The 15,432-nt window shown below is 41.3% G+C and overlaps 2 protein-coding genes across 2 annotated transcripts in view; both read left to right on the plus strand.

Annotated features, from left to right (window-relative positions):
* Positions 1 to 15,432, plus strand: part of LOC147320477 (sodium/potassium/calcium exchanger 3) — a 41,191-nt gene that overhangs the window by 18,865 nt on the left and 6,894 nt on the right. The window contains exons 6-16 of the mRNA XM_086308500.1: positions 135 to 238; positions 651 to 725; positions 815 to 840; positions 12,016 to 12,069; positions 12,175 to 12,317; positions 12,412 to 12,578; positions 12,655 to 12,892; positions 13,981 to 14,147; positions 14,329 to 14,443; positions 14,544 to 14,656; positions 14,807 to 14,872. Coding sequence (XP_086164626.1) covers positions 135 to 238; positions 651 to 725; positions 815 to 840; positions 12,016 to 12,069; positions 12,175 to 12,317; positions 12,412 to 12,578; positions 12,655 to 12,892; positions 13,981 to 14,147; positions 14,329 to 14,443; positions 14,544 to 14,656; positions 14,807 to 14,872 — 1,268 coding nt within the window. The remainder of the gene's footprint in view (positions 1 to 134; positions 239 to 650; positions 726 to 814; positions 841 to 12,015; positions 12,070 to 12,174; positions 12,318 to 12,411; positions 12,579 to 12,654; positions 12,893 to 13,980; positions 14,148 to 14,328; positions 14,444 to 14,543; positions 14,657 to 14,806; positions 14,873 to 15,432) is intronic.
* On the plus strand, positions 8,018 to 12,009 carry LOC147320478 (uncharacterized). Its single transcript, XM_086308501.1, has 2 exons — positions 8,018 to 10,238; positions 10,339 to 12,009. Exon 1 carries the CDS (start codon positions 8,500 to 8,502, stop codon positions 9,790 to 9,792), a length of 1,293 nt encoding a protein of 430 aa, XP_086164627.1. The 5' UTR covers positions 8,018 to 8,499; the 3' UTR covers positions 9,793 to 10,238; positions 10,339 to 12,009.

The raw sequence follows: 15,432 nt of genomic DNA on the forward strand, positions 1-15,432 counted from the left end.
AAGATTTTTCTTAGTAGTTCATATTTTAGCTTGTGGATTCTCATCTGGGGTTTACAAGGATACACAGCCCCTAAAAACACGGAATGACAGACAGATTTTATCTGACGTCAGACAAATCCTCTGCACTTTTTCAGGTGTCTTCATCACTAAAGGTGACGTTGGCGTCGGCACAATCGTGGGCTCAGCTGTCTTCAACATCCTGGTCATAATTGGTTTGAGTGGAATCTTTGCAGGCCAGGTAGATTAAACTTGTGACTCTTACTCACATCTTACAGCCAGATGTTTGTCACATGTGGTGTAACTTTTCTTTTTCCATGCTTGTTTAAAGGGAAACTGTTGTGCTTTTAGATATTGCTACAGTGGTGATGTGTTTGTTAAACATTATTAAAGTTTCAAATGAGCTCAGACTGCTTTAAAGGCTCAGTCTTCCACAGTTTTTTCCACTCCACTGCCAAACAGAGGGGTTTAGTCTGAGCGCGGTCATCTCAGGACAAAGCAACTTATCAAACTGGTGTAAAGAACCTTCATTTAATCTGGCTTTGAAATTAATAAAATGTAATAGAAGACATTGCAATAGAAGAAACCTGTTCATGCGCAGCTCTGAATAATGAATAATAAAATATTGTAACACGAGTATCTGTTCTCCACAGACAGTGGTTCTGACACGGTGGTCTCTCTTTAGAGATTCCTCCTACTACATCCTGTCAGTACTGACTCTCATCATGGTGAGATACACATTTAAACAATAAAGAGTAGTTCCTCTGAGCTCCGTGTCATCCTTTTTGCTTTTAAACTGTCTTTTCTTTCTCCTTAGGTCATCTATGATGCCACAGTTGTCTGGTGAGTCCACACAGCTTTTTCATTTTTAAAGGTTGTTTTAAGAAATTTTTAACTCCCTGTTTTTTTTGTGTGAGCCAGTACTTTACACTGTTTTCACTGCTTGTATAAATGAGCTCAGTTTGAGACTCGGCGTGTTTAAAAAGTCTGTCAGGAATCGGATTAAATGGGTTGGATTGCAACAGGAGCTGACGTTCCTGTTGACATGATTTTATTCCTCGTTTGCGGTTTACTGATGACGAGAATTGTAAATGTCACAAAAAATGAATTTAAAGCGCATTCTTTCATGCTCTAAATGATGTCACAACCTCATTCCTCAAGTGATTTGTATTACTTTTTATTATTAGTAATGGCAGCGTTATAGCTGTGATAACGGACTGTGGTAAATCAATATGTTTCTGATTTATTCTTGAAAAATAGTAACATCTGAACAAATATTTCTAATCAGAGGCAGGAAAGGAAAATGTTAGTAAATTAATTTTGATTGATTTCCTTTGGCGGTTTATGCCATCAGTGGCACTCATTTCAGTCATTTGCAGCTTATTTGTAAGATTGATTTGATACTGGTTGTTAGATTGATTTCTTTTGTGTAACTCTTCCTTTACAGCTGGTTTTTTTCCCGCTCTGGATGCCTACTTCTCTTCCCAAGACCTTTAGAGTAAAAGAGCTTTCCATTGTTCACTGTGTTGGGATTTTATTGAAAGGGTAGATTTATTCAAGGATCTAATGTCCACTGTGGTGCTGAATTCCTTCGTGATATATAGCAGGCTGTTTATTGAGTCCCAAACCGAGGCCATCTTGGTGTATTTCACCTCACCGCTGTTTGCAGCTGCGTCTTTTACTGTCAGTCCTGTTTGTTGGTACGGATTGTATTTGAACTTGTTCACTGGCATCCTAGTGCTCAAAGTAGTTCAGAAAGGACAGAGCAGACTGCAGCACACTGAACTTATTGTGCTTTCTGTGTCCATTTCACTGTTGTCAGTCATAGCTTTATTTATTCACAAATCAGGGAAAGTAGAAGTAACTTTATCCAATATAAAATAATTTACTGTTATCCTTCTCAATTAAACAAAATGGGTTTAATTAAGGATGCTATATGCTGGGAATGTAAGACAAAAAGAGGCACTTATGTGCATGCACGCGAGTGTGCAAAGGTTTTTCTGTTTTGAAGACATCTTTACGATTGTTGAAGTGTGATTTGCCTAGATCACCAACACTGTGTCTCCTTGGAGACAGTGGTGTCATGCCACAGCTGAATAAGTATGCAGCGGGCCTATTGAGGGTCGGGTTAGGGATTCGTGCCTGACTAATTCTCAGGTTTTGGAAAGAATCTCAAACTGTGACAGTGAAAATGTGGCAGCGATGTGGAGAAGTTATGTTGTGAAGGCTTAGCTGTAAAAAATAGAGATGGCCAAGGAGCAATGGGACAGTTTCAGTCAATTCATATTCAAAGACAAAGAGAAAACATGCATAACCTGAAGTGAACTGGACAGTGTGTACTAGACGTTTAGATGCTTATTTTAAAAATTGCTTTGTATGACTCAATCTGTGACAGTGTTTCTGAACTGCCTTGTTTTGTGTTGATGTTTTTATATATATTTCAACTACATTTATATCCCTATATAAGAAAATCATTCACAAAACACTTCACTTCTCTTTGACCTTTATGGGAAAAGCCATGAGGTCAAGGAAAGATATGAAGGGGAATTCATAAGGACTTAGCAAAAGAGAAATGCAGTGTTAGGATGACTAATTGAGATTAGTTGCTGGTCTTCTCTACTCATATGTTCTTGTACTTTATTTTGTATGCATTTTTTTTTTTATCCAAGTTACGATCTTCTCCACCTTCATGTTGTAATGTTCATAGCTCATGTGTGGGTTTAAGAACCTGTTGAAGGTTCAGATTGAAAACATTTTTATTAGTTTCGAGAAAGTTGATTCACTTTATCCAGATTTAATGTTTTCAGTGGGAGAAACTTTTCATCGCTCAACGAAGAAGCAGAAGCTGCAGTCAGGTGAACAGAATTAACTTTATCAGGGTATCTTTCCCTGGATGAGTGAGCATGCTTGAGACATATCAGCAGAGTATGGCAATGGAAATGGAAAATAGGTTGGATGTTTGTTTGCACACTCCATCTGTAGCCGTCGCATTGAAATGTAATTATTATGTGATTGCAATGTTCAAAATTTGGTGTTTAATCTGGATTCATGTTGTGTTGTCGCCACCTACTGGTGGGCCTGAGTGTGGCGCTTTGTGGTGCGCATGCTTTGGGGTGAGGCTCAATTAAGAGCACGTGTCACCAGAGACTGAAGGCTCGAGCCACAAAGAGAATGCTGGCCTGTGTAAAGGGTGGAAATATAGAAAATATGGACTACAATTGCTCATGAATGTTCAGTAGAAAGGCGCACACGGTATGTTGGTGCATTTACTTTGTGTGTATGTTTTATTTGAGTTGTAATTTTTGTTCTGCTGATGTAATATCCGTGTTTTTCATTGATCATTTCACCATAGTTTTTCACGGTGTTTGCTGGTGAAAAGAAGATTAAAATACTGGCTGAACATCAGTTGGAGCATGGCCCTTTATTCTACTTCGAACATGAAAAACCTTCAGGAGCAGTTACAGTGAAAAACGTGGCCTGTTATGGAGCAAGCAGCCAGAGCCCTGCACGCCATTCTTCCAAGACGGCAGCCCACGTGGAAGAGTAGACTGTGAGTTCTTACATCAGCGAAACGTTTGAACTGCATAAAGAGATCTAAGAAAAGGCCAAAAAGAAAATTGTATGGTGTAGATATTGTACATTTGTTCATTTATTGAAAGTTTATTACTGTGCTGTTTGATATTTAAGGTAGTGTACTCTGGGTAAGTTTCCTTTTATTGTTCTAAGTTGTTGGTTCAAAACATTGTAATGGAGCAGAGTACACAAGAAACTCATATCCTTGAGCAAATACTTATAGCCTTAGAAGTTGAAAAGGCACAGTTAGAAAAGAAATTAGAAACTGAACTTGAAGATGCAGAAAGAGAAGAAGTTGAAGCACGCATAGGAGAAATTTATGGAGACCTTGAAATACACAAAATAGGGCTGCCTCAGCCATCATCTAAACCTGACGCAGAGGTGAGACGGACAGACCGTCAAAGGCAACTAACAGAAAAAATGCGTGAGTTTAAACAGACAGAGATAACAAGCAAAGAAAGAAAGTTTATGTCAACATATTTAAACTTTAAGGCAGAAATTCAGCTCACTAGGTCCAAACTTAAAGAAGAATGTTCTAAAGCAGAATTAGCTGAAATGATCAAGTCAGTAGAAAAATGTGAGTTAGACCTACAGCAAGATTATGTGGCTTTACGTGCACTGACTACACCATCTCAAGATATGAGAAGAAAGATGGATAGCTGTACTTCAGTTTCTGCTGAGATGATGATACTTCTGAAAAGGCGTTACGCAGATGTTGACAAAGAGTTTGATGCAGGAGCTGTAAAAGAATCACTCCTTCAGTTACTCCAAAGAGAAGGTGCAGAATCAATTTATGGCTCAACTGTGTCTAGAGCTGGAAGAAATAGCCAGCACAGCCATAGTCAGCAAGGAAGTCATGTATCTGCAAGGAAAGCAGAGGCAGCAGCACGACTGGCATCAAAGCAAGCTGAAATAAACAGAGAAATGGAAATATCTGCCCGGAGAAAGGAGATATTAGCTCAACAAGAGCAATTGAAAATGTTGGAAAATCAAAGAGATCTTGAGGTCATTCAGGCAGAATACAATGTATATGCTGAAGAGGAATCAAAAATGAATGCTGAAATAAGAAATTGTGAAGTAAGGAGTACTTTGTCTTTCAGCCAGCTTCCTAAACCACTTAGCAGTCCCCCATGCACCCAAGTTCCTCAGAGCACTGCACCTCCTCACTCTGAAGGTAAATTCATCCTGACCTCACAAAGTGTTCACGCCCCTCACTATGATACTCAAGTGGTGCCAAAAGAAAGTGAGCTCTCTCTGGTGCAGGCATTAAAAGAGTCCTTAGTAATGTCTAGACTCCCAGTGCCAGAGCCGTTTACATTTACAGGAGACCCACTTAAATTTGTTGAGTGGAGCACTTGCTTTAAGGCGCTTATCGAGACTAGCTGCACAGATTCAGCCCATAAGCTGTTCTACTTGAAGAAGTACATTGGTGGAGAAGCTCTCTGTGTTTTAGAAGGGACATTTTATCGAAGTGACGAGGAAGCTTACAAACAAGCTTGGGATGCTCTGAACAAACGCTATGGACACCCATTTGTAGTTCAAAGAGCCTTTAGGGGAAAACTAAGCCGTTGGCCAAAGATTGGTCCAAAGGAGTCACTTAAATTGAGAGAGTTTAGTGATTTCCTCATTTCTTGTAAGAATGCTATGCCTCACGTCCAAGGCCTCAAGGTTTTAGATGATTGTGAAGAAAATCAAAAAATATTGCTGAAACTTCCTGACTGGGCCACAACCCGCTGGAATTGTTATGTCACAAAATTACTGGATGAAGAAAAGGCATATCCAGGGTTTGCAGAATTTGCAGACTTTGTGGCTGAAGAGGCGCGTATAGCATGTAATCCAGTTTCTTCTCTGTTTGCCTTAAAAAACACATTTGAAAAACCTGAGAAAGAACAAAAACGTCTGAAGGCCAGTGTCCTGGTGACATCAGCAAATGGGTCTAAAGATGTGAAGAACACAACTACAGCTCAGAGCAACAGAAAATCAAAACCCAACCCTTCCTCAACTCAGAACAAACGGCAACTTGAATGTATCTGCTGCAAGCAAAATCATTTTATCTATAAATGTGCAAAGTTTACAGCAATGCCGCTTGAAGAAAAGAAACAGTTTATTAGGGACAACAATATGTGCTTTGCTTGTCTGCGAGTCGGCCACATTTCCAAAAACTGTCGACAGAGAGCAACATGTAATGTCTGCAGACGAAGCCACCCTTCTCCTCTCCATGAAGATCCTCCACTGGGAAATGAACCTGAACCACCATCAGAAGAGGAGAATGCAGCCACCGTATCGTGCAGTGTGAGAGTGGGCAACAATGATTGCACTTCAATGATCGTTCCAGTGTGGCTTTCTTCATCAGCGAAGAATCAAGAGACATTGGTTTATGCTCTGCTAGACACCCAAAGCAGCAACACATTTATTGACCAAGATATTTGTGAAAAGATACAGGCAAGCAGGGAACCAGTGAAGCTAAGGCTGACAACAATGACTGACAGGTGTTCGATTGTACCTAGTCAAAGAGTGGATGGACTGAGGGTAAGAGGGTACAACTCAGAAAAGTACATTGACTTGCCACCAACCTACACTCAAGAGTACATTCCATTGGAGAAACACACTATTCCAACTCGAGAGACAGCAAAAAAGTGGCCCCATCTACTTAGCATTGCAAATGAAATGCCAGATCTCTTGGACTGTCCTATAGCTCTTCTCATCGGTTACGACTGTGCAAGAGCGCTAAAGCCAAGGGAAGTCATACCAGGAAAGGATTATGATCCCTATGCAATAAAAACAGACTTAGGGTGGAGTATCGTGGGAGCCATTAAGCCATGGAAAAGTTCAATGGGAGCAGCAGGGATCTGTCATCGTGTCACAGTAAAGGAGCTGCCATCTGTCACGCCTGCTTCTGTGATTAAAGCACTTGAAAATGACTTTCTGGACACAAACCATAAAGAAGGGAGTGTATCTCAAGAGGACATTCAGTTTCTAGAGATGCTGAATGAGAACATTCACTACAATGAGGAAGGCCATTTAGAAATGCCTCTGCCTTTTAGAGAACGCCCACAGCTTCCAAATAACAAGCAGCTTGCAATGTTTCGCTTGAAACGTTTAAAAGGAAAAATGGATAAGAACCCAAAGTACAAAGAAGACTACATCAAGTTCATGAATAGTGTCTTTAAAGATGGTGATGCAGAGGAAGCAGATGGCACATCAGGTAGTAACACATGGTACATTCCGCACCATGGCGTGTATCATCCCAGGAAGCCAGAGAAAATTCGAGTTGTTTTCGACTGCTCTGCTAAACACGAAGGCATCTCTTTAAATGACCACCTACTCACAGGCCCAGACTTGATTAATGCTCTGGCAGGGGTTTTGTGCAGATTTCGAGAGCATCAAATAGCAATTATGTGTGATGTGGAAAAAATGTTTCATCGCTTCCATGTCAACCCAGAGGATCGAGACTTCTTAAGGTTTCTGTGGTGGAAGGACGGGAATACAGATACTGAGCCTAAGGAGTATCGCATGCGAGTGCACATTTTTGGAGCGGCATCATCACCGGGATGTGCTAACTATGGCATGAAGTATCTCGCCAGGGAACAAAAAAAGGACTACCCGCTGGCAGCCAGATTCATTCACAAAAACTTTTATGTGGATGACGGGCTAATCAGCATTGATTCAGTCAGGGAGGCCAAGCAGCTGGTCTGTGAAGCACAAGAGGTCTGTGCAAAAGGGAAACTGCGCTTGCACAAATTTGCATGCAACAGCAAGGAGGTCATGAGCATTATCCCAGAAACAGAACGAGCCAGCAAGACCAAAGATGTAAACCTGAACTACTCTGTAATTCAAATGCAAAGTGTGCTGGGAGTAAAGTGGAACATAGAGGCTGACGTGTTCTCATTCAGTGTAGCCCTCAAAGAAAGGCCAGCCACACGCCGAGGAATTCTAGCAACAGTTGCTAGTGTGTATGACCCGTTAGGTTTTCTCTCACCCTACATTTTGACAGGAAAACAAGTACTCCAGGAAATGTGCAAACGCGGAGTGGGATGGGATGATCCTATTCCTCCGGCACTAGAGACCAAATGGAAAGCATGGCTCGGTGACTTGGAGAATCTAAAAGGGATTGAAATACCAAGATGCCTTGTTCCTGAGAACTTCGGCAAGGTCAAAAAAATTGAGCTGCATCATTTTTCGGATGCCAGCAGCAGTGGCTATGGACAATGTTCATACATCAGGATTGTTGCTGATAAGAACGTGCATTGTGCACTGGTCATGGGTAAAGCCAGAGTGGCACCCACAAGAATAATCACTATCCCACGCCTTGAGCTCACTGCAGCTGCAGTTTCTGCAGCTGTAAGTAACTTCCTCAGGTCAGAGCTCGAGCGGAAAATTGACGAGGAGTTTTTCTGGACAGATTCTAAAGTGACGCTTGGGTACATAAAAAATGATGCTCGTCGCTTTCATGTCTTTGTGGCAAATCGAGTTCAGAAAATAAGAGACTCTACTGATCCGAAGCAATGGTTTTACATTGAATCTGATCAAAATCCAGCTGATCACGCGTCTAGGGGCCTCAAGGTGGCAGATCTGCTAAGCTCGAATTGGCTCACTGGACCTAAATTCCTATGGGAAAGGGAAATTGTCACAAACCAACATTCCCCTGATCTTCTTGTTGGGGACCCAGAAGTAAAGGTCCTGAAAACAAATGCCCTTGAAGAAAACAGCTTTCTTGAGAGGTTCTCAAGATTTTCCAATTGGGATACAGCTCTTAACGTTGTGGCAAGAATTAAAAGACTTGCAAGGAGAGATAACTCAGGACCCATTAGTGTAAAAGAAAGACAAATGGCTGCTTTTGTACTCCTCCAGGCAGCACAGAGGGAAGCCTTTAAAGAATAGCTCAAATGGTTCAGTCAAAACTCAGCTGGACTACCAAAAACTCATAAAATGTATCAACTTGATCCTATTTTGGTAGACAACCTGCTTAGGGTTGGAGGAAGGTTGAGAAAGTCCTCAGCATCATTTGCATTGAATCATCCAGTAATCCTTCCAAAGGAAGGCATTGTCACACAACTTGTTCTTGACCACTGTCACAAGAAAACGCAACACCAAGGCCGAGGCCAAACTCTGAACAAACTCAGGGAAAGTGGCTATTGGATCATAGGTGGCAGTAAGGTAGTGGCCAAATACCTTAAAGGGTGTGTCAATTGTAGAAAAGTGCGTGGGCCAGCTGAAGAACAACGCATGGCTGACTTGCCATTTGACAGAGTGGATCCTTCGCCCCCATTCACCTACACTGGAGTTGATGTTTTCGGCCCCTTCTATACGAAACAAGGTCGAAAGGAATGGAAGAGGTATGGCCTTTTGTTTACGTGTTTAAGCTCGAGAGCCGCGCACATTGAGATGTTGGAGGATCTCTCCACTGACGCATTTATAAACGCTTTAAGATGCTTCATAGCAATCAGAGGCACAGTCAGACAGATTCGTTCTGACCAAGGGACAAATTTTGTCGGAGCTAAGAACGAGTTCAAGAAGGGTCTGTTGGAATTAGACAAGGAGATGATTTCTACTTATCTAGCTAAAGACCAGTGTGACTTTCAAATGAATGTTCCTGAAGCTAGTCACAGAGGAGGCATTTGGGAACGACAGATCCGCACTGTTAGGAATGTCATGAGTTCTGTCCTAGCCCAAGCCACAGGGAGGTTAGATGACACCTCATTGAGAACTTTCTTCTACGAGGCCATGTCAATTTTGAACCATCGTCCACTCACTACTGATACAATCAACGACCCCAACAGTGCTGAGCCTTTGACGCCTAATCATTTGCTCACAATGAAAGAGTCTGTGCCACTTCCGCCTCCTGGTAGATTTGTAAGAGAAGATTTGTACGCCAGGAAGAGGTGGCGGAGGGTGCAATATTTAACAGAGTTGTTCTGGAGCAGGTGGCGCAAGGAATACCTAACCAGCATTAGTTTAAGACAACGATGGCATACTCCTAAACAAAATGTACAGGTTGGAGATGTAGTGATTTTAAAGGAGGACAATATTCCAAGAAATGAGTGGAAATTGGCAAGGGTGGTTGAAGCCAATGAAGATGATGATGGTTTAGTGCGGACGGTTAAGATCCAAATAGGGCAAAAGGATCTGGGAAAGAAAGGTGAACGTTTGAAACAAGTCTCTTTTCTTGAGAGACCAGTTCAGAAACTAGTGGTACTAGTTAAAGGGTCTAAACTACAGTGAAGTAGTACAAGGGTTAAGAACACAAACATAATATGTGATCTATAAGTTTATTTAAGAAGTGGTTTTTTTTTGTAACATAAGTTGATGTTTGATTGTCAATTTATTAAAAATTACAGGATTTAATTTTGTTTAACACATGTAAATAGAAATCCTTTGTAATTTTGGTGGCAGTGTAGCCGTCGCATTGAAATGTAATTATTATGTGATTGCAATGTTCAAAATTTGGTGTTTAATCTGGATTCATGTTGTGTTGTCGCCACCTACTGGTGGGCCTGAGTGTGGCGCTTTGTGGTGCGCATGCTTTGGGGTGAGGCTCAATTAAGAGCACGTGTCACCAGAGACTGAAGGCTCGAGCCACAAAGAGAATGCTGGCCTGTGTAAAGGGTGGAAATATAGAAAATATGGACTACAATTGCTCATGAATGTTCAGTAGAAAGGCGCACACGGTATGTTGGTGCATTTACTTTGTGTGTATGTTTTATTTGAGTTGTAATTTTTGTTCTGCTGATGTAATATCCGTGTTTTTCATTGATCATTTCACCATAGTTTTTCACGGTGTTTGCTGGTGAAAAGAAGATTAAAATACTGGCTGAACATCAGTTGGAGCATGGCCCTTTATTCTACTTCGAACATGAAAAACCTTCAGGAGCAGTTACACCATCACTTTGGATTGCAATTTAATAAATGATGCCCAAGTGTCTCCTCTGCTAAAGGAGGCATTACAGGAAGCACTGAAGTACCCCTTTTAGTATTTAGAAGATCTGCTACTGTCATGGCCACTGTCCAGATGCTTCTGGGATACCTCACTGAGTTTGGAATCTCTCTGAGCAAAACTGACTACTCAACTACAAACTATAAGAGACTATAAGAAGTTGGTTTAGGGCGCTCCTATGTTACTGAGTTCAAATGACAGTCTGTAGGTAAAATCTGGATGATAATGGACTTTTAAAGCCATGTTTTTGGTGGTTTCTGGTAATTCAGAGGTTCAGAATACAAAGGTGACTTTCATTATGGGCATCTGATCAAAGTGTTGGAAATGAATAAAAGCCTGAATTTACAGTTAAAAGCTTAAATTTGCAAAATTCCATCCATCCATTCTAAATAAATACATAAATTATAGTTATAAATATTCAAACAAAAGGGGAAACATAAAAGATAAATGTGTCCCACATTTCTATCTTTAAAAAAAGATTAAATAAATAAATACATTTCAAGACTGAACTGCTACACTGTGACAGAGTGAAACTGTGAATAAAAGGTGACCAAAGAAGAACACAAACCAATCAGTGAAGAGGAGGAAGTGTGGTCAAGAGAGCTGGATAGACTTAAGCTGTTTCTGTTTAATTAAATTATCCTAACTAAACAAAGCGATCCAGGGTCATTCTCAATTTATCAAGAGACTTTTCACGCTGAGGAAAACAAAAATTCAGGGAATTCTTATTAGGAATTCTGGAGAGTTTGAGGTCAATACTGTCATTAGTTTTCTAAGAAAAAAAAAAAAAAGAAGAAGAAGAAGAAGAACTTGGGGATGGGGATGAAAGTAGGAGTGATTATAGATGCTTTCATAGCATTTTATTCAGCAGGGATATTTAAATTCCATCATAAAAAATGGCTCGACTGCTTGAATTTGGTCCTCGGTTTTTAATATCACTTAATACTAAGACTGTGGCTCTGATAATATGGACTCCCTGGAGTGTAGTTAACATAGAAAGTTTGAAATCTGTATGTGGCATCTCTGGCAGCAGGTTTTGAGGTCTGTAGAAACCACAGAGTTTTATTACAGCTTGAGATTTTTTTTAAAGAGTTAAAGCAAGTGAAGGATTTCAGGGATATTAAAGGTGGAATAAAACACACACAACATGTTCATCTGAAAATAGTGTGATAGTCCTCCTCGGGTACGAAATCTCTCTTTTTCAAAGTTTCCATAAGTATTATATGAAGTATTTGTAAAGGTGTTTTCTCCATCATTTTCCCAATATGAATAAAAAAAATAGTCACGTTATTGTTCACATTTGAAATACAGATGGAATAACCCCCCAGAAAAATGCAGTGTGCAGCATTACGAGCTCAATCTTAGCCTTAGGTCCTCTGCTAATTGGAAGGCTGATGGTTCAATCCCTGACTGCTCCAGTCTTTGGGCAGGATACTGAACCCCAAGTTGTTCCCAATGCACACTGATTCTGTGAAGGTCAGACTCACATAAACGTTCTGCTCACTGTGCAGGTGGGAGTCCTTACTGCTAATGACGATGTATGGAATCTACATTATCATCATGAAGTAAGTTTCCTGAAGACAAAACCTCCTCATCAGTCAGTAAAGCTCCATATGTGTGAGTTGTAAGAATACTTGGATGGTGTAAGATGGTGGTTTGCTCTGTCACAGGTTCAACTCCCAGATTTTTGTGTTTGTGACACGTCGGTTGAGGAGCATCAGGCCGTGCTGCCTCCGATCAGAAGAACGGCGAGACAACAAGTTGGGAGAAGACACCTCGGCGTGTAACACATCTATGGTGCTTCTCAACAAAGGTTTGTTTTTGTTTTGTTTTTTTAAATGATTTGTCGAGTGTGAATGAAGTAGTTTTATATGTTGTGCTTTTCATTGGCAACATCTCATACACAGGCCAAGCCCATGGTCAGGAGGCTTCTCCAGTCGTCATGGTAGATGAGCTTCTCATCCTCAACCCTCACAAACTGTCATTCTCAGAGGCCGGCCTGCGGATTATGATCACCCCCCACTTCTCACCCCGCACCAGGCTCTCCATGGCCGGACGCATGCTCATCAGTGAGGTATTTAATGCTCACATACTGTGACGCACTCGCGCACAAGAAAAAAAAAATTCTAAATGATCTTTTTCGACCGCAGAGACAGAGACTGCTCCGTATTTCAAAAAATCAACGGGACGTTGAGGCCGGACCCGGGTCAAGAGGGGGGTCCACCAGCAACAGTCTGAAGAGGACAGCCTCCTGCAGTCTGGAGAACGGAGGCGGGAGACCCGGCATGGTCGACACAGAGTCAGGAGACAAGCCAGGGGCCGAGGTGTGCCAGCAAGAAGATGAAGATGACGATGAAGATGGGATTTTCAGTCCAGTGCGCATTCCAGGTGAGGAATGTATATTTTAGACTGTATAATCAAAACAGATACATAAGATGAGCTAGAATAGGGCTAGGACTTCATAAACATTTGCTTCCTTTTCAAAAAGCAAATGTTCAATTCCGTTAACACCAAATCACGACAACAGTTGCCTCACTTTATATTGTAAGCTAAAGACGCTACAATGATAACTCAGTATTATTAGTAACATAGTAACAATAATATAGAGTCAGACGATCCACTATGAGCAAGCACTTTGGCAACAGTGGGAAGGATAAACTCCCTTTTAACAGGTAGAGACCTCCAGTAGAGCCAGGCTCAGGTTGGGGTGGCCATCTGAGCTGACTGTTGAGGGTGAGGGAAAGAAGACAGGACAAGGACACGCTGTGGAGGAGAGCCAGAGGTTAATGATAACTAATAATTAAATGCAGAGTGGTGTATAAACACATAGTGAGTGAAAAAGAAATGCACAGTGCACCATGGGAAGCCTCTAGCAGCCTAGGCCTACTGCAGCATAACTAAGGGAGGCCCTTAACTATATACCTCAGCAATAAAAAAGAGTTTTCCACATGAAGCTCTCGCTGGTTTTCTGTTCATTTTTTAATGTGTAATAACACTTGTTGCTTCTAAGTTCGATATAATGATTTGATTGATTAGCTGATTGATGATTGTGCTATAATGCTCATTTCTTACTCCATAGTCTTTTGCTCTACTAGAGAAGCGCTGCACGATTCAAGGTTAAAAGTAATCCTTATTCATCTCTGTGCAGCCCCCGAGTTTACCCATTTACCTCCTGCCTGTTTAAGGCCACCCTGCCTCTAAATCAACTTTCTTCTGATTGGCTGCCCCTTAAAAACAGGAGGTTTAAACGCCAGGCGGGGTGGACAGAGAGCTGTGCACCTTAGATAATCACATTAAGGATATCATGAAGCCCCAAGAGTAGTCACAGGGATTACTTGTGATTTCGCTGGCCTCTGAACAGCCTTCAATAAATATAGCTAGAATTTGTCAGTTTATTGTTGCCTTAAATTGATCTTACTCCTCTATCATGTTAACCCCTTGATTGCTGATACAGTCCAAATGCTGTCTCATCACAGATGGCTGGTGTGCGCGGGTAAAGTGGGTGATCACATGGCCTCTGGGCCTATTGCTCTACTGCACTGTGCCTAACTGCATTCTGCCACGCTGGCACCGCTGGTTCATGGTCACCTTTGTGGCCTCCACTTTATGGATCGCTGTCTTCTCCTACCTCATGGTGTGGATGGTAAGAGCAGGTCTTCTGTCTACAGTATCTCTTGTATTCTCAGACACCTGCTGAAACTGATGTGATGTACATCTGCATGTTGGTTTGTAAATTAAAACAAAAACAAAAACTAAGCCAGTTTGAAGGTTTTATAGACCAGTAAGATAACTTTATCCTGATATTTTCTATATGTTTCTATCAGGTCACCATCATCAGCTTCACACTAGACATCCCAGACTACATCATGGGCATAACCTTCCTGGCAGCAGGGACTAGCGTGCCTGACTGCATGGCGAGTCTGATTGTAGCTCGACAAGGTAAATGTGTCCTGCGTGATGTCTCTCTCTTTCATTTTTATGTCTCTTTGTGAGGCAAGTACTTAAGCATTTCTCTGTCACTTTTCCTGTCTTTACTCAGGCATGGGGGACATGGCAGTGTCCAACTCTGTAGGCAGCAATATCTTTGACATCCTGCTGGGTTTGGGTTTCCCCTGGGCTTTGCGTACACTTGTGGTGGACCACGGATCAATAGTAATGCTTACATTCATCTTTATGTAACACCTCTTCAAACTTCTTTCTTTCCCGGGTTACTAATTTTTCTGTGCGAGTTATCAGAGCGAAGCTTTGCAGCTTCTCACTTCTGCTTGATGGTCATAACACTGATGTTTTTCTTTCCCACAGATATCCATAAATAATAAAGGACTTGTATATTCTGTCATCCTGCTGCTGGCGTCTGTGTTTCTGACAGTAAGTAAATGCAAATACCAAAGGTTGCACAGATATATAGGTGATGTTCAGAGAGGTGTAACCAGTATAAAGTGTACAGCAGAGAGCTCTGCTAAATTTGGGTTTTTAAAAAAATCCCACCCAGTACATTTCTATATCAAACAGATTTAAAGTCATACGAATCAATAATGCTATTAGATCATTCAGCCAGGTTTGGGGCTCTTTGAGTGTTTTGGTTTGCAACATTGCTGCAAACTTAATATACACTCACCAGTGTGTGTTTGTTAGGCTACAAAATAACTCTATTAAATCAGCTGTGCATTGGGTGCTCGGCACCAGTTGCCACACTAACAAAGTTGGCAAACATGTGGAGCAGCTTGCAGCTAATGAACCAGATGTTTCCCTCGGGATGTGGTGGAGAGCAAAGCTTGCAACATGTTGCACTGCCCCCTTGGGGTTGAAACGTATATAAATAGAAAGCTGTCCAGTTATGTATTTTTTACTAAACGAAAACTAAACTAAAAAGGTAGATACATTAAAGACAATTTTATTTAAAATAAATGGACCCTTGGCAATTCTGT

This window comes from Aulonocara sp. 'chitande type north' Nkhata Bay, linkage group LG10 (genome assembly GCF_057382095.1).
Source record: "Aulonocara sp. 'chitande type north' Nkhata Bay isolate Kocher_YH1m ecotype deep benthic linkage group LG10, A_spYH_male_GT1.1, whole genome shotgun sequence".
In the NCBI taxonomy this organism is placed as follows: Eukaryota; Metazoa; Chordata; class Actinopteri; order Cichliformes; family Cichlidae; genus Aulonocara; species Aulonocara sp. 'chitande type north' Nkhata Bay.